Genomic DNA, 22,767 nt, shown 5'->3' with positions numbered 1-22,767 from the left:
TTAATGAAGATCATAGATCATGTATATTAGTCCTCCTCGGAATCACTAGAGTTTCCTCAGAAAAGAAACTCTTCTTTGTTCACTGGTTCAAAAACAGACCAGCAGAGGAACCAGAACCTGTGTAGCTCTAGAAGGTTCTAAAGGACGTACTGGTGGTCATGGCTTCGTTAATAATGGTTTGTGTTGGAACAGAATATTATTAATAATAATCATTCGCCTCCATCACAGGAAGTGAAACTGTCAGATCTTCAAACCAGGAAGAAGAAACTCTGATGGCTCTCATGTGGCCCCTCCCCCTTCAGGTTCTCCTGCTGTTAGTTTCTGTTTCCTCTTCTTCTTCATTTTTGTGATGAAACCCTCACATCTGCTGAGGCGGCAAAACTGTCCCAGACCAGGATCAGATCCTCTGAAGAGGTTTCAGTTCAGTTCGGAGCCCCTGGACCAGTACTGGTCTAGGTCTGGACCCCCTCCTGTCAGGGTCTATCTTGTGCGTTAGGTCAAAGGTTACAGGTTTGAATCCCTCTCCAGCTTGGACTGTGTGTTTTTGATGCTCATGTTCCTCTTTCTCCCTGAACAATTTGAACCGTTTTGTACTCAGGTTTAAGTATTTTTACGTCTAATTTAGTTACAAAATTCTCAATATAAAACATGACGTCACAGTTATAAACAAAACTATTTTAAAACCGTTTTTTTTTTTTTTTTTCAAATTTGAGGAAAAATCACAGGATTTTAAAAGGTTCTTCAACAATTTGCACTTAAGTAGTTTATGTCCTTGTTCTTTTCATTTAAATCTATCGATTAAAACAATTTTTCAAAAAATTTGTCTTCTCTGATTTGTAATATATTGAAAGTTTTCATTTTGGTAATATTTATCTTATTTTATCATTTATTTACATTAATAAGTAGGAATTCTCATGTAATCATTTTGCAATCTATTTAAATCCTTTTCACTTGTATTATAAGTATTGTTTTTTTTTTTTAGAAAAAAAAGCTATTAATATTAAAAAAAAAATGTTTTTAGTTGGATATTTTTCTACCATGATGCAACATTTAAAACTACACGTGTTTATTAAAAATCTAATAAAAAATTAACTAAATAATTTCCAAAACAATAATTGTTGCATTCTTGACTTAATTAAAAAAAAACCTGAAGTGTTGAGAAAGAGGCGGAGTCAGAGGCAGTAGTCTTTACTGTTTTTTACACTTCAACACCAACAGGAAAACAAACCACACAGAAAAATGACGAGAAAAAACAAACAAAAACTCAAATATCACCTTTTTTTCCTTCCCTTTAAAACGTAAAAAGCTCATTTTTCCCCCTGATCGATTTCTTTTAATAAAAGCAAACGTTGGCACAAACGAACGTAAATGAGGAACAAACAAATAAACATGGGAACATTTTAAAAAGCTTATGAAGGAAGTTAAAACGTTAACAATAAACAAAAATTGACGTTTTAAATGCTTCATAATGAGCTGGATATTCTCTTTAAAACAAAACTTCATCTTGCAGACCAGAAGGGGGCAGTATTCAGAGTATTTATGGTCATTCATTAACTCTGTGCTGAGGTTGAAAAAGCTGCTGAAAACAGAACCAGAAACTTTGTGTTTTGGTCAAAACCTTCGCAGTAGTAGATGTGAAATATTTAAAAAAAATAAAGGCTTGGATGATTAAAAAAGGAAAGTTTTAAAAATGACGTTAAACATCCACCCTTTCCGTTAGTTCGCTTCAATACTTAAACACTTTGTTTCACTGATTACTATACAGCGGTTAGTAGCTACGTACATTTCTATCTCATTTTGTTAGTTTTTTACCTTTAATACTCCTTAAAAGCGTTATGTATTGTAAGTTCACAACATCCAAAAAGTTTCTCCTTTAAAAAAAACCAAACTCATCTTGCAGACCAGAGGGGGCAGTAATTAGAGGAAAAATGAGTATTTGTTGCATTTCTTCGCTCAGGGTGAATCATTAACTCTTTGCTGAGGTTGAAAACTCTGCTAAAAACCAAACCAGAAAACTTTAGGTTTTGGTTGAACCTCTGGATGAGAATTACAAGTGAAATTATGTAAAGAATTAAAGGCTTTGATGAAGAAAATTACATTTAACGTCCACCCTTTCCGTTAGTTAGCTTCAATATTCACTTAAACACAAAATCTGCAGAAATGTTGATCACTTAGTTTCACAGATTACGATACAGTGGTTAGTGGCTACGTACATTTCTATCCCATTTTGTTAGTTTTAATACTTGTTAAAGCGTTAAATATTGTAAGTTTCCAACATCCCAAGATTTCCTTCTAAATAAACGTGATCTTCCAGACCAGAAGGGGGCAGTAATCTGATTGTATTTTAGGGTGAATCATCAACTCTGTGCTGAGGTGGAAAACGCAGCTAAAAACACGAGCGTTACAGAAGCGGTTTTAGTTAAACTTTGGGACACAAGTATTAGGGTGTGTTCACACCTACGAACCCTAGAGCATTTTTAGGACTTGTTCGCTCTGATAATCCTCGTTTGAAACCAAGTCTAGAGCGATTGTGTGGGAGAAAGTCATTGCCGAGTGGATGTCGCGACAGAGTCACTGGAAACCGCACGATCAAGACTCTGGAAATCAATTAAAAAAAGAAAAGTCTTTAAAATGAAAGCTTCAATACTTAAACACGAAATCTGCAGAAATATTGATCAGTTTGTGGTTAGTAGCTACGCACATTCTATCTCATTTTGTTAATTTTTTTTTTCAATACTTGTTGAAAAGCGTTAAATATTGTTACCATCAGTTTGGAAAAGCTTTGAACTGTTTTAACATCAATATTCGTCGTTCTTTCAAACTTTCCTGGTTTGTTCGGACAAATCGTCGATTGGTTCAGTTTGCTAAAGCGATGCACATCAAAGTCTTCTGGAAACAATCTACAAATTAGACACATTGGAGATAAAACACCAAAAAAAGCCCCATAAAAATCTGAAAAATGAAGGTTTAAAAGCAAGTTTAAAAACATTTATTCCGAGTTAAAGATTGAAGAATGGATGAGCAAAAGGTCTGGGCTGGTGAGAAACGCTGGCTGAAAAGGTTTGGGTTTGAATCCCTGCAGCAGGTCAATGTGAACATATTTTTCATAATCAAAAAAAAAATGTTTTAGTTTTTTTTTTTAATTGGCGTCGTACCATCAAAGCTTTGTTTCTCTTACTTTCATCTTTTTTTACACGAGGAAAAACTAAATCTGAGAAAAAACAAACATTATTCACAACTCGACAAAACAAAGAAACAATCCAACATATTGTAAATAAAAACAAATAAAAACACACGCTGAGCGCCCCCTGGTGGAGCTAAAAGAAGAACATGTTTCATAGAGGGATGATGAACTGGTTCTGTTCCAGGTTTAGAAGAAAAATAAGAAAATCTGCAGGAACAAGACGTGATAAACCAACGTCTCGTGTTGCTTTGTGAGAAGTTGCTTTGATTAGTTGTGAGCAGCGCGTTGGCAGCTAACGGCTAGCGTTGGCGGCTAACGTTGGCGGCTCCTCTGGAACTGGACTCGTGTTCTCACAGCGGCTCAAATTCATGGCGTTGTGAGGCAGCGGTCCCGGAAAAGCTGCTCCACCACCGACGAGTCGGCCAGCGTGGAAATATCGCCCAGGTCGCGCTCGTCGCAGGCAATTTTTCTCAGCACTCGACGCATGATTTTACCTGCAGAAGAAGAGTCGTTAGCTTTAATAGGGTGACCATATTTATATTTAAATAATGAGGACACTTGGGCCGACCTCTTTATACTCAAAGTACTCCATGTTTTCTTAAATCTACCTTGTAACGACAAAATACAATACAGTAGATACATACAGTAAGTTGTTATTGTTCATAAGGTTTAAAAATGGACTTATCTCCTTATAAAAAGGCTTAAAGTATAACTGAAGTCAATCACCTTCATTATGCATTAATATAATCTGTCCTTCAAAAATCTCATATAAACCTTCTAAAAAATCTCAATCATTGAAACAATGAGAAACATCTCCTAGAAATTAAAACTATGGAAAAAAGTGTCAGTCCATCTTGGACTTTAGTCTCTTCTTTTCCTCATGTGACGATTTCATCAAAATAAAGCAGAATCTTTAATGATTCCATCACGTGTGAGTAAAATGACTGTAATAATATGATACTGACTTTAAAAAGCAACTCATTAGCTTTCAGAAACTGGTGGAATTTCTCCGATAGAACAAATATGACCAGAGTTATGGTCATTTAGATTAAAATGTCCCCCTAGTCGCGTTCAGGGAACCTGGGAAACCGAGACATTATGATGAGTTTGTAAAACCTCAACGTGAAAAGAGGACATGTCTGGGTAAATGCAGATGTATGGTCACCCTAGTTATAGTAACTTTCAGCAATATAAAGCACCTGCAGATTGGTGGAAAAGTCTGCTAGCTTAATGCTAACCTACAATGGGAAATCACATTAACAGGCTAATGGAATTAGCTTGATATGCACGAACACACTCAATTACACTTTCTGACGCTTTTTGGAAACTTCAGCTGCTTCCTTTGAACCCTGATTTGTAGGGATGTAACGATTAATCGTAAGGCAGTTAAAAATCGATTCATAGGTATCAAGGTTCACATTGACGCTGTGAAAATTGAATCGCAGTACTTTTTTAACCAGCAGAGGGAACACTATCCAGAAGTGTTGGCGGCGAGCGAAATCTGCTAATACTTTCTTTATGGCAGCCTTCTACTCTTAAACATGTTCATAAATGATTCTTTACCCCTTTAGCACCGAAAGAATATCTGTAATATTACGTGAATATCTGTAAAAGTCACGTTTTTCTATTAGCTCTGTCTGCTAGCATAGCATCTCTTCTTCACTGCACAGAATAACTACATGCCAACCGACTACTGGGTTACCAGCGCCCTCTGCTGGTCCAAACAAATAACTGACCTAAATACAGTAAAATGACTGTTTTTTTTAAGTCCAATTGTTAAGACACAAAATACATTTTCAGTTGCACTTTTAAAAAGAAAAACTATATGCAGTTTTGTATTGTTTACTATAGAACCAGAATTTAAATTAATAGGCTTCTTCTTCATTTGTATTATTCCTTTATTTATTTCATTCAAGATTTATTTTTAGTTAAATTGCATTGTTTGAATAGTTTATCAAGGAATTCTTTTGACAATGAAAAATAGTATAGTATTTTCCCCCAAAAAAATAAAGGAATTTTTTCAGTCATTCATATACAGTCCCATTTTGTAAAATAAATTGTGAGAAAATCGTATCGTGAACCCAGTATTGTGAATCGGGGTTGAGTGAATCACTACATCCCTAATGAATTACTATGGCAACCCCAAAGGGTCAAAATTAAACTTCAAACTGTACATGAGTAAATGACACTAAACAACCACTGGATGGCGCCATTACTGCACCATCAAAGCAACATGATTCAGTTTTTTTTTAAAGATGTGACCCTTCCACGTGTCGCTGACTGTACATGATCCACAGTGTTCAGCAAAAGTTGAACTGACAGCCAGAGTGAAGCTCCGCCCCTCAGTCTAAGACTCATTCTGTGACATGTTGGTGTTTTAAAGGATTTAAAAATCTGTCCTAAAATCTTTGAAATGTCCTTATTAGTAGATTTGTCTAATAAAACACATTATTATGCAAAACATTTGTTTTATTGCTTTCAAAATGGGACTGATTGACTCTTAGAGAATAAAAAACACACAAACCCTGAGGATAGAAGTTCTTCAACAGTTTGATTTACTCTCTCACTTCAACCACCAGAGCGTGTCAGCGCACTGTTTAAGGGAGAGTAAACGTCCTTTAGGAGAGCTCTTCTTCTCTGCTTCATTGTCTAATACCAAACCTCAGAGTTGGATCTGTCGCCCCCTGTGGTCATAGATTATTTTTCAGGTCACAACTGTTTTTATCCTCTTTTTGTAAAAAAAGAGGTTTACATTAATATATTTACGTTTTCCTGATTTTTCAGAGCAACCGAAAGCAGCACAAGTTGTTATTTTGACTGAAAACGAGGCTAAATTATGTAAAAATCAGGCTGAATGTTTCACTCCAATAGAAAACAATGGGATGTTTACAGACAGTGGAGCCGTGTGACATCATCAATCACATGATTTCAAGATGGAGGAACACAGGCTCTAAAACTGTAAAGTAGTCACATTTTTAAAAACCAATTATGGTCCATACAGACATAGATCTACTAATAAGAACATTTAGAAGATTTGAGGACACATTTGTAAAAAACAGGACGATCCTTTAAATCAGCAGGTGATCATGTTATTTGGTGATTATATGAACATGTGATTTTTACCTGATCTGGTCTTAGGGAGTCCTGGAGCGTTCTGGATGTAGTCCGGGGTGGCGATGGCGCCGATTTTTTCCCTCACTGCATGAACGCAGATATATTAAATATAGATATATTAAACATAGATTATCCTCTAAACGTGAGCGTGCGTCACCCTCTCACCTTGTTTTCTAAGCTCCGCCTCCAGCGGGCCGCTGAGCGTGGCGCCCTCTGTTAGTGTGACAAAGCAATATAGGCTCTCCCCTTTGACCGGGTGGGGTCGCCCCACCACGGCCGCCTCGACCACTGCCGCATGCTCCACCAGCGCCGACTCTATCTCGGCCGTGCTCAGCAGGTGACCTGGGAAGGGACGGACCAATCAGAGAGCAGCAGGCTAATGCTAACGCTAACGGTAGGAGGCAGGCGTTACCAGACACGTTGAGCATGTCGTCGATGCGTCCGGTGATCCAGTAGTAGCCATCTTTGTCTCTGCGGCAGCCTGCACGCAAACAGGAAGTGAAAGGATTAGTCAACAGGAAGTGGAAGGAATATGAAAAGGCCGCTGCACAGAGAGGGGACACATTTTATTTTCCCAGCTACATGTTAACGGATGATTCACTCAAGGTGTATCACTTCAAATGGTGATCATTATATTTGGTGACGCAGTGACAGTAACGAGGCTTTAATGCCGTCCGTGTTTTTGGAACTTTAAATCTTAACTTATCACAGTGGGCGGGCCCATAAAGATGTGACTGTATCTGATCTGAGGGTCACATGATCAACATTCATGTCATCATTTAGAATAAATCACATGAACTCCATCTTCTCTCACCGTCTGCTGTGACGTAATATCCTGGGAACTTTTTAAAGTATGTGGATTCAAAGCGGGAGTGGTTCCCGTACACCGACCTCATCACTCCGGGCCACGGCTGCTTGAACACCTGAAAGAGATGCAGAGGGGGCGGAGTCACAATAGAGGAGGGGAACAGATGGAGGAGCTGCTGCTGCACAGGATTCCTGACCAGGTATCCCTCACTAGGACCCTCTAGCTCCTCCCCCGACTCGTTGAGGATGGCCGGCACCACGCCGAAGAACGGGAACGTCTGCGGACACACAGAGAGACGTCACAGAAAGAATGATGAAGCGAGGAGGATAAACGTGACCACAGAGAACTTTCACTCACAGCTGATCCAGGCTTCATGGGCGTGGCAGCAGGCAGAGGCGTCAGCATGTGTCCTCCCTGTCAAACACAGGTTTCAGTGCTTTAGTAAGGCACCGCCCACCAGGGGGCGCCACAACGCTCAGATTAAAGCGGCCCCGCCCACTCACAGTCTCCGTTTGCCAGAACGTGTCCACGATGGGACATCTCTTCTCCCCCACCACCGTGTAGTACCACTGCCACGCCTCCGGGTTGATGGGCTCGCCCACCGTACCCAACACCTTCAGCGAGTTCCGCTTGTACCTGAACGCCACACGACAGGGAGAGGTTTAGGGTTGGTGTGTGTGTGGAGCGTTCCACATCACCTGAACAAGCTCACAGTGCAGCACGCTTGGCTCCGCCCACGTGTGCTCAGTGTAAACCGTGTTATCTCAATGGTGGTTCCATGACAAAGTTCAGAGATAAACCTTCATCTGATCGTCAGTGAAAGCAGCCTCCCTTTTTATCCATAGTGAGAAAAGTTTCAGCTTTTAAATTTTTATGCAAAAAAAATTGGTTTCAAATCAAATTTAATAGAAGTAAAAAATGATCAAAGGCAAACATATTCATAATTTATTATTTTATAAAAATCTAAAGGCTTTGTTGGACAGGGCATCAGATCAGAGCTTTTAAATTAAACAAAGTTAATACTTTTGAAGTTTTAAAATGACAATTTTTTTATTGATGACAGCGACCAAAGTTTGAAAAAACATTAAAAAAAAATAAAATAATGATAATTTGAAACAGTTTAGATGGTGTTAAACTTAGAAAACCCTCGACTTGAAGATAGAAATGATAAATATGCTTTGATTTATTGCTGTTCAAATCTCAGTTTAAAACACATTCTAAACTCCATTGTTTTACTAGCGCAAGGCATGATGGGTAATGACGTAGGGTGGTTGTGCGTAGCTCTGGAATTTTCAGTGGAAGCGAAACAAAGGCAGCGATGTGAGTCTACAGAGATTTCTACAAGAGAAGAAGAAACCTGAGCTAATAGAAGAGCTCATATTTCCTAACTTTGTTTTTAAAGGTCAGAATTTTAAAATAAGTGTTTTTAATACTTATACTTTATACTATATATATTAATTATTTTAGGGAATTTCAAAATTAAATCGATTAAAAATTAATGTTGATTGTTATAACCTGATCAGTCAGTGCTGCCACCTACTGGTAGACGTGTACAGTGCAGCGTGACGACATTAAAAAGCCTGACACAGAAACATGAAGTGATTCGCTGACTCACCTCTGCACCGGTTCACTGCCGTACTTCATCAGCAGTCTGATGGCGGTCGGTGCTGTGTAGAATTTGCTGACGCGGTATTTGTCTACGATCTGCCACATGCGGCTCACGTCAGGAAACGTGGGCAAGCCTTCGAACTGAGATACACACACACACTGTTAGCCCCGCCCCCTCAGTGACAGTGACCATGGAGCCAAGTAGTTCCACGCTCCCTGAACTCACCAGGACGCTGGTGGCCCCATTGGCCAGGGGCCCATAGGTGATGTAGGAGTGTCCGGTGATCCATCCGATGTCGGCCGTGCACCAGTAGACGTCGTCAGGCTGATGGTCAAACACCAGCTTAAAGGTGGTGGCGGTGTAGAGCATGTAGCCGCTAACGGAGTGGAGCACGCCCTGTGGGTGCGACACAGGTGTTACACACCAGCTACTGACATGCTACCAATGCTACAGACGAGCTAAATATGCTACTGACAAGCTACTAGTGCTAAATGTGAACTACAGCTACTGATGAGCCAAAGATGCTACAGGAAAGCTACTGACAAGCTAAAGATGCAATAGGAGAGACGATGTCATAAGATGTCATTAAGTTGCAGATGTTACTGTGTGTGTGTGTGTGTGTGTGTGTGTGTGTGTGTGTGTGTGTGTGTGTGTGTGGACCTTGGGTTTCCCGGTGGAGCCGCTGGTGTAGAGGATGAAAAGCGGATCCTCTGACTCCACCCACTCCGGCTCACACACGTCAGATGCTCCTCGGAGGAGAGCGTGCCAACACAAGTCCACGTCAGGGTTCCACGGCACCTGAAGAGAAGAAGAAAAACACCACCAACAAATCACAAACAACCTTTAGATCTACGTCACAACAACAACATGTCTGCGATCTACGAGAAACTAAAGCAGAAAACAGAGTTAGTGTGAGAAACATGCCTTTGGAAACGAGCCCTGAAGAGAAAGACGTGAGTCACCATGTGTTAGGACCAAAAATACACACTTAGAAAAACTACAAACCAGAAATAATCAGGAAGCGGGAAAATAAGCGCTTCATTTGTTCCATTAAAACTTTACACGCTCACGTAAATCTTTTTACGTGCGCACGAAAAAAGATTTACACACTTTGCGAGTTCTTACGTGTGTGCTTGTGAAATGCGAAAAACTTTTAAAATGCATGTAAAAAGTGTTTTATGTGCAGGTAAACAATTTTATACAAGCACTTAAAAGTTTTACGCTCACAAGACCGTTCTCGTACGATGAGAACAAGAAACCGTTAAAGTCGCACACGTTAAAAAAAATTCAATTCATTTCATACAATGTTTAAATGTATGAAGAGTTTCCACAAATTCAGTCCCAACTGTCAAACATCTGCTATTTTACATTAAAAACAATGAGTTTTTATTATTTTACAGATTAAAACTAAGAATGATCAGCTGTAAAACATTGCAGTGAAAGTGAATGATGAAAACTCTTTTACATTTACTGATTCTAAGCGTTCAGCAGGTAAATGTGAGTCCAGGCTGTGAGTGAAACGCTGACAGGTTCAAAGTTGAGCTCAGTCAGAGGAGGAGAAATACCTTCGGGACAGGGCGACATTTCTTTACTCTCCCTGTCTCTTTCTCCTGTTGCATTATGGGTAGAGGAGGAAGAGGAGGAGGAAAGACAGGTTTAAAAACATGTAAAATGCAGCAGAAATCATAAATACAACCAAAGCAGAGACTGTAATGATGATGAATGATGTGAAGCAGTTTCCAAACCACCAGAAAGTGACTTATTTTGAATTATCGAGTCGTCGTTTGAAATATATATACATCACAACCAGCCACCACTCAGACAGACACTACTTAACACAGAGGTTCTCAACGTTAGGGTCAGGACCTCATTTGGAGTCGCGAGACACTAAGAGGGGGTCACCAGATGTCTTTCAAGAAGCTAAGAATATTTTTTTTAACAATTTGAGTTTCTGCAGCTACACCAAACTCACCAAATTTTTACCTTTTTTCATCACTTTTCTTGCCATATTTTTTGCTTGTTTTATGCATTTTTGTTACATTATTCCCATTTCTGACACTTCTTCATCACATTTCATTAGTGTGTGTGTGCATGTACGTGTGTGTGTGTTTACCTGTAGATCTGGACACGAGCGTTTAGCAGGAGGACACTGAGAGCTCAGGTCGTCTTCTGCTGCTTTGGACAAATGTCTCAGCATGATACACTTCTCTACTGGGAAACCTCTACACACACACACACACACACACACACACACACACACACACACAATCATCAACTTTTATTAAAAATATCCTATTCTAATAACAAAAATAATGATAATTTTTTTTTAAATTAAGAAAATAACAATAAATATAATAATAAGACTGTAAACAACAAGAACAATATATAATTAAGAATTATAATAATACCAGTTGGGGGTTACACTTCTATTGGTCATCATGTTATCTGTAAAAAGCTTCTTATTAGGTGCTTCTTTTATTGTTTTGTGACAAAAAAACATTTACTGCCCTAAAAAATACTGAGAATTATAACATTTGAAAATTAGTAGGAAGACGTTTATAAACAAGGAAAACTAAACGCATTTAAAACATTAATATTAATAATATAATTCTGTCATTACAGAAGAAGAAGAAGAAGTGCAGAGTTCAAACTTTTGATTCATGAGAGGTGAGCTGTGTGTGTGTGTGTGTGTGTGTGTGTGTGTGTGTGTGTGTGTGTGTGTGTGTGTGCCCCGTCTTACTTTTCTCTGCATTTCTGTAGCGCCTCGTCAGCTAAGAGCTTCAGGTTGATCAGCTTATCTCCTCGATAGAAGCCGTCTGACACACACACACACACACACATAAATATATAGAAATGGTAATAAGCAGACACTTAATCACTTACTTTTGTTTTTCTGTTTAAAAATGACATATCTGCACAGTGAACATTTAACATTCACCTCTTTAATATTGATTATTACGATGGTGTATCAGGGCCACATTAAAATAAAAATACATTTGAGCACAACGATTAAAGTCAAAATTTGATGAGAATAAAGCCATATTTTAATAAACTGGTGATGGTCTAGTGCTCAGAATTCCCTGTTGAAGTGAACACAACGTAACGTTGATATCCCTGAAGTCGACCACTTCCTGCCACTTCCTCCTCCACAATAAAAGAAGCTATTAGCTCTAATTCTTTGGTCTTTAAAGTCCTTAAAGTGGTAACAGTGGTGATGATAGTATTTCACCATGTGTGAAACATAAAGACTAATATATTCTCACTAAATGTTCCACATTCTCCAGAACACAACATCCTGTTTGGATTTATGTTTTGTGCTGTGGGGGCGCAGAGAAATAGTCTGCTTCTGTTTTTTCACCTTTGAGCATCCAGGATCAGCCCATTGGCAGGTAGACATTTGTAGAGCTGGACTCCACCTTCTCCTTTGCTCATCATTCTGACTGTTTTTAAAAAACAGCTCCACCTCCTGAGGAAACTGAGCACTAACTTATTAAAGTGCCCATGTTATGTTAAATTAACTTTTCTCTGTTTTAAACATGATAAAGTTCTATTATGGCTTCATACACATGTCCAAAGTGTTTATTCCATTGATTCCATCAACTATTAGTTAGAGGGTGATTTACTCTTTTCTTACTACAGGGTGAGACCAAACATCTCGCTACTGTTTAATGACGCGTTCCCACTTTGACGCAGCACTGAGCTGGAGAAGCCACGCCTCCAGGAAGCTCTCTATCGTGATTGACATGCAAACAAACATGCCCACGAAGGTGAACATGTCAGCGTCCTTCACACAGTGCTATGTGTGTAATTTCTACAGCCTATGTATGTATCAGTGAATGCCCCGCCCCCACGCTCTGTCTGTGTTTATAAAGCAGCATGAGCTCAGCTACAGAGTGGGTGGGAGGAGGGTGGGCCGTCCTCTGGCCCTACGTCACTGTGCGGGGAGGAGGAAGCCAGTGTCCTGTCTATAGACACGCCCACTCATGAATATGCATAAGTAGGACGCAAATCAGCCTGTTTGTGTAGAGTTGGTCAGAAAATGACTTTTCAGAAGATAAAACACTGGAAAACAGGCGAGTTTGGGAAAATAAACTTCGAATACTATGTTTTTAAATTTCTTAGAACAAATGGAGATGATGGTGAATAATAACATGATATGCTTTAACCCTGGTTTATGTCCTGTACAGCTCCCTCTTCATCAAATCCAAAAACAAACTGTTCCGTGTTGTCAATCAGGCAAGTAGAATTATTGGTTCACCACAGACGCCCCTTTCTGAACTGCACCACCCACTCTGTGATCACAGAAGACCCATCACACCCCCTCCATCGCTCCTTTCAGCTCCTGCCATTGGGCAGACCGTACAAAGTTCCTCTGGCTCAGAAAAACATCTACAAACACACGTTCACCTCCTCCGCAATAACTGCTCTGAACAACATGAGATAGACATTACAATGCAAACTATTTCTATCTGTTGTTCTTAAAATGATCCTCATTGTGTGTTTTTAAGTCAATTTTATGTTTCATTGTGCTGAATGTGTCAAAAAAAATTAATCTGTCACTGCTTCAGGACAGACAAAGTTTATCTATTCTATTCTAAATATTACAACTTTAATCTTTTAGGGCCCAGATTTTTTAGTTTTAATGTAGCCATAATACGCCTTCGTAGATTAGAATTTATTTTATGACCTTTTTACAAATGCTTTTATATGGATCTCTCTCTTCTTTTACTGCCTTATATTAATGAATTGATTAGATAGCCTCAGGTTATTTTCTTTGCAATGATCGTATTGTTTTCTTGGCTTTGATCATGAGTGGAGTTTGTGTCTGAGAGCGTTAGCTGCAGTGTGTGTGTGTGTGTGTGTGTGTGTGTGTGTGTGTGTGTCACTGACCTGCGGTGATGACCAGTGAACACTGTGAGTCCATGATCCTCTCACACAGAGACTCAGCAGAGAAACCTGCAAACTGAGAGCACGACATGTTGGATGATGTCACGGTTGGGGGGGGCGGAGCTTAGACCTCACCACTATGGAGTGAACGGCTCCAATACGAACGCACGCCAACATGGCAACCACCAGTTCAACCACCATGGGCATGTAGATGGACACACGGTCGCCTTTCTTCACCCCTGGAGGACATAGACATTAACCATCATTTATCAACTGTTGGTACGTTCAGATATGAGCACACGTGCGTTCCACCAATCAACGTTGACGTGATGGTATGCTACGATCAGATCTAACATCAGGTCTGATCTGGTGTAGATAATCTGAGTGGATTAGTGGAGCAGCAGCAACATGTGACTGAGACTGAAAATAAAACAATAAAGGTATTGTGGAGGATGTTATTTTGGCTTCAAATTGCAGGTGGATCATCTAGGCTATTGGTCCTCCTAACTGTCATTCATTCTGACGTAAGGCCGTCATACGTGCTCGTCCCGAGCTAGTTTTCACAAGCTGTGCATGCGCATTTTCAAGTGTTTATGTGTCACGTGAGCCATTCGCAAATCTTCATTTGGAAAGTTAGCTTGTATAAGCGATGCTGCCATTAACTTGTAAACAGAGCTGTGCACTAGGTAAACTGGGCTCGTGCACGCTCTCTCGCACACGTTTGATAGGCGTTCCCTCATGGGAGCAGGTTGAGTGTTGCGCATGTGCATTTTTTTTAAAAGTGGGGAGGGCGTTTCTTTTCTGAATGTCAGGAAAATCCTCCTCTATACCTTTAAACAAACCTCAGCTGTTATTGGAGCATAAATAAAAACACATTCATAACATCTAAACACATTATTCAAACTAAATACATCTAGAATATTTGCATTTGCTGAAAAAGAGCAAGTGATGATGCCACTGCTGGCCCATGCCATTGAACATTAGCCATTAGCATTAGCCTAGCATTAACATTAATATTTATTTACCAACAGATAGCTGAATATTTTAAAAGTTGAATGGTTGAAATCCATTGAAGAACGGCTGAACAGCTGAAGTTTAAAGTTGAAGCTGTTAAATCTTAGAATGGGGACATTATTGAATAAAAACTTTATAAAAGTTACAAATCACAAAAGTACAAACACCTCTAGGCTGAATTTTTGACACGTTTTGGTATTTTAATTGTCAAAATTGGTCAAACGCTAAAGGAGTTGAAACATGCCAAAAAGTAAAGTTGTTCTCAGTGCACACAGGGGGGCAGACGTCTCCTGCTCAGTAGCTGATCCTCTTCCACAGAACATTTAAATTAGATCCTTTAAGTCCAGTTTTCACACCTTCAAAAAGCTCATCTTTGTATTGCTCCACCTCAGATGTGAGGATGATGATTTTCATACTGGAAAAGTACATTTTCTTGTTTGACCTCAGTGGGCGGGGCCTCCAAAACAGGAGGGCGTAGCATGTTAATGTTGATGGAATTCAGTCGCATTTATCAACACCTGATTATCATTTAAAAGCTGGGATTGGTCAGATACCCAGGTTTATAAATCACACATTAGTCCTGTCCTACGATACAATGTGAACTCACATTTACACACATGGTTGATAAATGAGGACCATGTGAGGGTCATGTGAGGGTCATGTGAGGGTCATGTGAGGGCCATGTGAGGGCCATGTGAGGGCCATGTGAGGACCATGTGAGGGTCATGTGAGGGTCATGTGAGGGCCATGTGAGGACCATGTGAGGGCCATGTGAGGGTTATGTGAGGGTTATGTGAGGGTCATGTGAGGGTCATGTGAGGGTCATGTGAGGGTCATGTGAGGGCCATGTGAGGGTCATGTGAGGGCCATGTGAGGGCCATGTGAGGACCATGTGAGGACCATGTGAGGGTCATGCGAGGGCCATGTGAGGGCCATGCGAGGGCCATGTGAGGACCATGTGAGGGTCATGTGAGGACCATGTGAGGGTCATGTGAGGGTCATGTGAGGGTCATGTGAGGGTCATGTGAGGACCATGTGAGGACCATGTGAGGACCATGTGAGGGCCATGTGAGGGCCATGTGAGGGCCATGTGAGGGTCATGTGAGGGCCATGTGAGGACCATGTGAGACAAAGACAAGGTGAGACTCTGACCCTGAGACTTGAGGACGTTGGAGAACTGACACACTCTCTGCAGCAGCTCTCTGTACGTCACCGTCAGCTCATCACCAGGGTCGTTTCCCTCCCTGAAGGAAACAAACACCTCACTTTAGCATGTTTTTATTGTGGTTCACATTCATATCAACACATTGACGAGTCACCAGTTATTACCATCACCAGCTGAAGTGATACACAGTGTTTTTATCTCTTCACATCAATTAACATTCTTCTTCATTCATTGTACCTGAAGAACCAAGTTTTTTGTTCCTGTTCTCGTAAAGCGTGTTTGATTGGAATTTTTCAGCCAATTATATAAAGATGTGAACGTGTAAAACCAGTTACACCTGCTCGTGCTGAAATGCACAACACGACACATTTGGCACAGGTTCAGAAGTTTATCCTGTAATGATCTGATCAGAGAGAGACGAAAACACTGAAACATAATAGTAATTCAACAAATGTTCAGGACATTAGTGAAAAACTAATAAACAATAAATAATTAAAAGACACAGAACAAAGCTACAATGGCCTCATGTAAAGGATTTACAATATTCACGAGTGGTGAAATAACCCAAAAAAACCTCAAAGTTTGGGTCTAAAATAAAAATGAGGAAATCATGAAGACAAATAGTTTTATAACCCAATAAAGAGTAACCTTTATACGTAAAATGAAAACAGATCAGATTCTATCTTATATTCCCACATGCAGTTATGGGCCAATGAAAACAGTTTAAAAAACAGTATATGTTCATAAATCCAGAGCGTGTGAGCCTAGAACCAATGTATATCTGTGACTAATCATTAGTGATGTGAACAGTCTATATTCATAGCTCTAAGCTGATCACATGGCAGGGAGCTGAGACATATGCTAAGTAGTTTACTGAAGACCCAAACATGTTCCAGACCCAAACACACACTGACTTTATGACTATTTAGAGGAGCTGACATGTCCACCAGATAGGATGTATAGCAGATCTATTTCTATATTCTGAGAGAGTAGGTGGAGCTTATTACTATACCATATTTTCCTTTACATGTGATGGAGTTCCTGACATAATGAAATATGGACACATCCCACCCCCCTCACTAAATTGTCCATATCTCAAAAAGTATTGATATTTTTGAAAAATTATTGAATAATGACCCTCCTGTGGACCCACCACCAGCAAAGGGATCCATAGGGGTCGGGTGCAGAGAGGACTGGGTGGCAGTTGAGGTGGGTGCTTCGGCGGCCCGGTCCGCGTCCACAGCTTCTGGCTGTTGGGACATGGAACGTCACCTCGCTGGCGGGGGGAGCCTGAGCTTGTGCGGGAGGTTGAGCGGTACCGGCCAGATATAGTCGGGCTCACCTCCATGCACAGCTCTGTTGGAGTTTACCCCGGTGAACGAGGGGGTCGAACGAGGGGGTCGCATCCCTACGCCTTCGGGTTGGGGACAGGTCTCCCACCGTTGTCTCGGCCTACGAGCCCAACATCGGGGCAGAGTACCCGGTCTTCTTGGACTTCCTGGGAAGGGTACTAGACGGTGTCCCGACTGGGGACTCCATTGTTCTACTGGGGGACTTTAACGCCCACCTGGGCCGCAACAGTGAGACCTGGACAGGGGTGATTGGGAAGAACGGCCTCCCCGATCTGAACCCGAGTGGTGTTTTGTTATTGGACTTCTGTGCCAGTTACAGTTTGTCCAACGAACACCATGTTCGAGCACAAGGGTGTCCATAAGTGCAAGTGGCATCAGGACACTCTAGGCCGGAGGTCGATGATCGACTTTGTAGTTGTATCATCTGATCTCCGGCCGCATGTCTCGGACACTCGGTTGAAGAGAGGGGCTGAGCTGTCAACCGATCACCACCTGGTGGTGAGCTGGATTCGCTGGAGGGGAGGAAGCCGGTCAGACCTGGCAGGCCCAAACGTGTGGACATGTTCTCCTCCTCCATTGTCGATGCGGCCGTAAAGTCTCTGGTGCCTGTCGCGGCGGCAATCCCCAAACCCGGTGGTGGCGCCCGGAAGTAAGGGATGCCGTCAAGCTGAAGGAGACCTACCTGGCCTTTTTGGCTGGTAGGACTCCGGAGGCAGCCGAGAGGTACCGGCAGGCCAAGCGTGCTGCAGCCCGCACAGTCGCAGAGGCAAAAACTCAGGTCTGGGAGGAGTTCGGAGAAGCCATGGAGAAGGACTATCGGTCGGCCTCGAAGAGATTCTGGCAAACCGTTCGGCGCCTCAGGAGGGGGAAGCAGTGCTTCACCAACACTGTTTACAGTGCGGGGGGAGCTGCTGACCTCAACTGGGGATGTTGTCGGGCTGTGGAAGGAGTACTTCGAGGGTCTCCTCAATCCCACTGCCACGTTTTCCGATGAAGAAGCAGAGGCTGGGGACTCAGAGGCGGACTCGCCCATCACCCGGGCTGAAGTCACAGAGATGGTTGGAAAGCTCCTCGGGGGCAGGGCTCCGGGGGTGGATGAGATTCGTCCTGAGTACCTCAAGTCTCTGGATGTTGTAGGACTGTCTTGGTTGACACGTCTCTGCAACATCGCGTGGCAGTTGGGGGACAGTGCCTCTGGATTGGCAGACCGGGGTGGTGGTCCCTCTCTTTAAGAAGGGGGATCGGGGGGTGGTGTGTAGCTCAGTGGGTTGAGCGCCCGCCCCGTGTACGGAGGCTGTAGTTCCTCACCTGCAGCCGGTCCAGGTTCGATTCCCGACCTGGGACCCTTTGCTGCGTGTCATTCCCTGCTCTCTCTGATCCCTTTCCTGTCAAGCAACTGTCATATAAAGGCCACTAGAGCCCAAAAAATTCTTTAAAAAAAAAAAAAAAAAAAAGAAGGGGGATCGGAGGGTGTGCTCCAACGACAGAGGGATCTCACTCCTCAGCCTCCCCGGCAAGGTCTACTCCAGGGTGCTGGAGAGGAGGATCCGGCCGATAGTCGAACCTCGGATTCAGGAGGAACAATGCGATTTTCGTCCTGGTCTCGGCACACTGGACCAGCTCTATACCCTTTATCGGGTGCTCGAGGGTTCGTGGGAGTTCGCCCAACCAGTCCACATGTGCTTTGTGGATCTGGAGAAGGCGTGTCCCTCGTGGTGCCCTGTGGGGGGTGCTCCGGGAGTATGGGGTCCGGGGCCCTTTGCTAAGGGCTGTCCGTTCCCTGTATGACCGCAGCAGGAGCCTGGTTCATATTGCCGGCAATAAGTCAGACCTGTTCCCAGTGCATGTTGGCCACCGCCAGGGCTGCCCTTTGTCACCGGTTCTGTTCATTACTTTTACGGACAGAATTTCTAGGTGCAGCCAGGGACCGAAGGGGGTTCAATTTGGGAACCTCAGGATTTCATCTCTGATGTTTGCAGATGATGTTGTTCTGTTGGCTTCCTCAAATCAGGACCTTCACCGTGCCCTGGGGCGATTTGCAGCCGAGTGCGAAGCGGACGGGATGAGGATCAGCACCTCCAAATCTGAGGCCATGGTTCTTCACCGGAAAAAGGTGGCTTCCTCTCTCTGGGTCAGTGGATAGTCCTTACCTCAAGTGGAGGAGTTCAAGTATCTCGGGGTCTTGATCACGAGTGAGGGTCGGATGGAGCGTGAGATCGATAGACGGATCGGTGTGGCGTCAGCAGTGATACGGTCGCTGTATCGGACTGTTGTGGTAAAGAGGGAGCTGAGTCGAGGGGCAAAGCTCTCGATTTACCGACCAATCTACGTTCCTACCCTCACCTATGGTGATGAGATTTGGGTAATGACCGAAAGGACAAGATCGTGGATACAAGCGGCCGAAATGAGTTTCCTTCGCAGGGTGGCTGGGTGCACACTTCGTGATAGGGTGAGAAGCTCAGTCACTCGGGAGGAGCTCGGAGTACAGTCGCTGCTCCTTCACGTCGAAAAGGAGCCAGCTGAGGTGGCTCGGGCATCTGTTTCAGATGCCTCCTGGTCGCCTCCCTCGGGAGGTGTTTCAGGCATGTCCTATTGGGAAGAGGCCTCGTGGAAGGCCCAGGACACGCTGGAGGGACTAAGTCTCTGAGCTGGCCTGGTGTCACCTCGGGGTCCCCCAGAACAGCTGGAGGAGGTGTGCGTGGATCGGGAGGTCTGGGCATCTCTGCTGAGACTGCTGCCTCCACGACCCGGCCCCGGATAAAAGTGGAAGAAAATGGATGGATGGACTGAATAATTACGGAACAACTGGTACAAGATTCAGAATTTTTTAGACCCAAGTGCGTGGGATATTAGTTAAAATGACATGGAATGACCCGAAAAGGAAATGTATAAACCTACACAGAAATGGGTAAAGTCTAGACATTCTGAAAGAGAAAATCGGACACTATGAAATGTTTGGAAGGGTTTGGTCTGGGATGATCAGCAATAAAAAATAAAAATGTACTCTACATTTCACTGATGATGAGAGAGATTTTCCAAACTGATTCCAATTAAGGTGTTATTTAATCACAATCTGTTCATTAGTTTTTGAGTTTGACTGTTCACAAACGAAATACATAAATTAACAATGGCAAAAAACATAATAACCACCATGGCAGAAGTACAGTTGCTCATTAGAAATAAACATTCATTGTATTTGAAAGGATGTCCTTGCATTTTTATGATATATTAAAAATACATTAACAGTTAATTTAGTCTCAAAACATTTTGCCAATAATATTGTTTATCAGCAATAATTTGTGGGACAAAACATCATCCAGCAAAATATGTTATAAAATGATGACACAGATCTACGTTAAGCAGAGGGCGTCTCTCTTAGGTAAACACACATCACTCCATCACTGGATGCTCACTAAGAGTGAGAAACTGGATTTAAAAACTCAGGCCACGCCCACTTTAATCATTGACGCGCTGACGTCTGCTCAGTGTCTCCACTGTCAAAACACACACGCACACGCACACACACGCACCTTTTAGGGGTTGAGTAGACTAGAAAACTTCAAAAATAATTTCTATGAAACAACCTCATAAACAAGGACAGAAAAGTCAGTTTTCTCCAATAATGACAAATTTTGGATTTTGGAAAGATTTCTAACCTAATTTCTATTAGTTCTAAGTCTTCACCGTATGGCAGGGATTACTGCCCTTCAGAATAAAAGCACACTGACTGACCAGAAGAAGGCGACTTTGTCTCCGAGCTTGCGGTCGTGCACATTGCGGTCCAGCAGGTTGTAGCAGATGTTGGTGGTCGCTCCCTCCATGCATTTGATGAAGATTCTTCCTTTGGTCACATCAAAGTTATAATCCAAGAATCGACCCGAGTGTCTGGTTTTCCAGAAGAAATCTTTGGCCACGTCGCCCCAGAACTCTGACACAAGATTAAACAGGAGCAAAATGTTTCATCTGGAGAAAATTCATTTGTTTAACTCACCACAATAAAAGCTTTTGTTTACAGCATCTTCTCACTTTTTTTTTTTTTTTTTTTTTTTAAGAGTCACATTGTGCAGGAAATATGCAAATAAATGACATCTTAGAAAAGGAAAGGAAAAATTAAGTTAAAATAACTCAGACTGAGTCAAGAAAACTTAAGATAATTTTAAGTTTGAAGTCATCGAGTTAACATAAATTAAAACATTTCAGACTAACTAAAAATAATCTCTAATAAAACAGAGTTTCAATTTATTTGCTGAGTTAACTTGAGTTTACATAACTTGGAATTAATAAGTCCCACAGTGGGTTTTGATTTTGGTCAAATAGAATTATTAAATCTCTTAATTGATTATCATAACTTGGACCTTGATTAATTAGTCTGATTTAAATTGGATTTAATATATACAAGAATGACGTTGAACACATCAGGCTTATCTAAATTTGACATACATGACTGTTAAATTGAGTTAAATTAATCTAGAGTTAATTGATCCCTCAGTGCATGTGTCAAACTCAAGGCCCAGGGGCCAAATCTGGCCATTGAGAGCATCCAATTTGGCCCGCAGAAGAAGAAGAAGAAAAAAAAAAGACAGAAAAAAGATGAATTATTGTGCAAATGATCAAATAATCCAGATGTAAATATCTCAAATTCACCAACTTCACAATATGTTTAGAAGCTTACATTTTTCATTTGTTTATATCACATGAATGCAGTCATTTTTAATTAAATTGTGGAAAAAAACAATTTTTCCACAAATCCTGCAATTTCGCATACATATTACAAAATTCATTAACAAAATCAATAATGTTATAGTTGTTATTTTCCCCAACATAAAATCTGTGGCCCACTTGAGATCAAACAGGCCCATATTTGGCCCCTGAACTAGGGTTTGAAACCCCTGTCTTAGTGGACTCGATAGATTTGGCTCAGTTAAAGTAGACTTAAAAAATTCCGTAGTAAGTTTTAGTGAATCAGGCTTAATTAAGTTGGTTTAGATAAATCAGACATGATTAATCGATCAGTGAGTCGCTCACCATCCGGGTTCTCAATGGACTTGTGGTAAAGCTCCTTGTATTGGTCGAAGCTGCTGATGTGAGCCCCCTTCTTCAGCTCCTCAGAGCCGTGGAGGACGTCCTCCTGTGGGGGCCTGTCCGGGATCATCTCTGGGGCTTCTGTGGAGGTCGGAGGACGGTCGGTCGTCTCGGGGTCAGTGCACGCTGCTAACAGGCTAGTAGAAAACTAATTCAGACTTACTTATTTCTAAATAATTACTTAATTTTCTACGTGCACAGGGGAGATTTGGATCTAAACTCTGCAGGGATGCAAGTAAACCTTTCCCCTAGTGTTCGGCTGAGATTCCCCGCAGATGGAGCTCCCACACGAAGCAACACGGATGGCGGGCTACCTGCTAAGCTAACAAGCTAACTCCACCAACGGCTCAATGCGGTGAAATCAGGATAAAGCTGCAGATGTTGCCGTGCACACTCCAGCACTGGCTAGTGCTCAGAGTAACGGTGTCGGCTCCTGGGGCTCAGCGGGTCTTAGTGCTTCCAGAGGCCGAGGAAGAGGTGCTTTGTCCCCGCAAAGCAGAAGCCTGAGCTCGGGCTGTCGCTCCGCCCTGACTGTCCCACTACAGCAGCCAA

At 42.1% G+C, this 22,767-nt stretch overlaps 1 protein-coding gene across 2 annotated transcripts; it reads right to left on the bottom strand.

Annotated features, from left to right (window-relative positions):
- Positions 1-2,839: 2,839 nt before the first annotated feature.
- acss2 (acyl-CoA synthetase short chain family member 2) lies at positions 2,840-22,749 on the bottom strand. Of its 2 annotated transcripts, XM_028453533.1 has the most exons (19): positions 22,159-22,749; positions 20,866-21,061; positions 15,769-15,860; positions 13,738-13,841; positions 13,606-13,678; positions 11,456-11,531; positions 10,829-10,937; positions 10,281-10,325; positions 9,376-9,513; positions 8,941-9,111; positions 8,722-8,855; positions 7,610-7,742; positions 7,464-7,520; positions 7,303-7,383; positions 7,113-7,221; positions 6,711-6,779; positions 6,464-6,640; positions 6,308-6,382; positions 2,840-3,678 (listed from the first exon to the last, which is right to left on the bottom strand). In XM_028453533.1, exons 1-19 carry the CDS (start codon positions 22,283-22,285, stop codon positions 3,551-3,553), a joined length of 2,094 nt encoding a protein of 697 aa, XP_028309334.1. In that variant the 5' UTR covers positions 22,286-22,749; the 3' UTR covers positions 2,840-3,550. The 2 variants fall into 2 exon arrangements, with proteins under 2 accessions (XP_028309334.1, XP_028309335.1); XM_028453534.1 differs by lacking the exon at positions 10,281-10,325.
- Positions 22,750-22,767: the final 18 nt, after the last annotated feature.

The sequence above is a fragment of the Gouania willdenowi genome, chromosome 7, assembly GCF_900634775.1.
Source record: "Gouania willdenowi chromosome 7, fGouWil2.1, whole genome shotgun sequence".
Classification (NCBI taxonomy): Eukaryota; Metazoa; Chordata; class Actinopteri; order Blenniiformes; family Gobiesocidae; genus Gouania; species Gouania willdenowi.
This window is presented reverse-complemented; position numbering and strand designations above follow the sequence as displayed.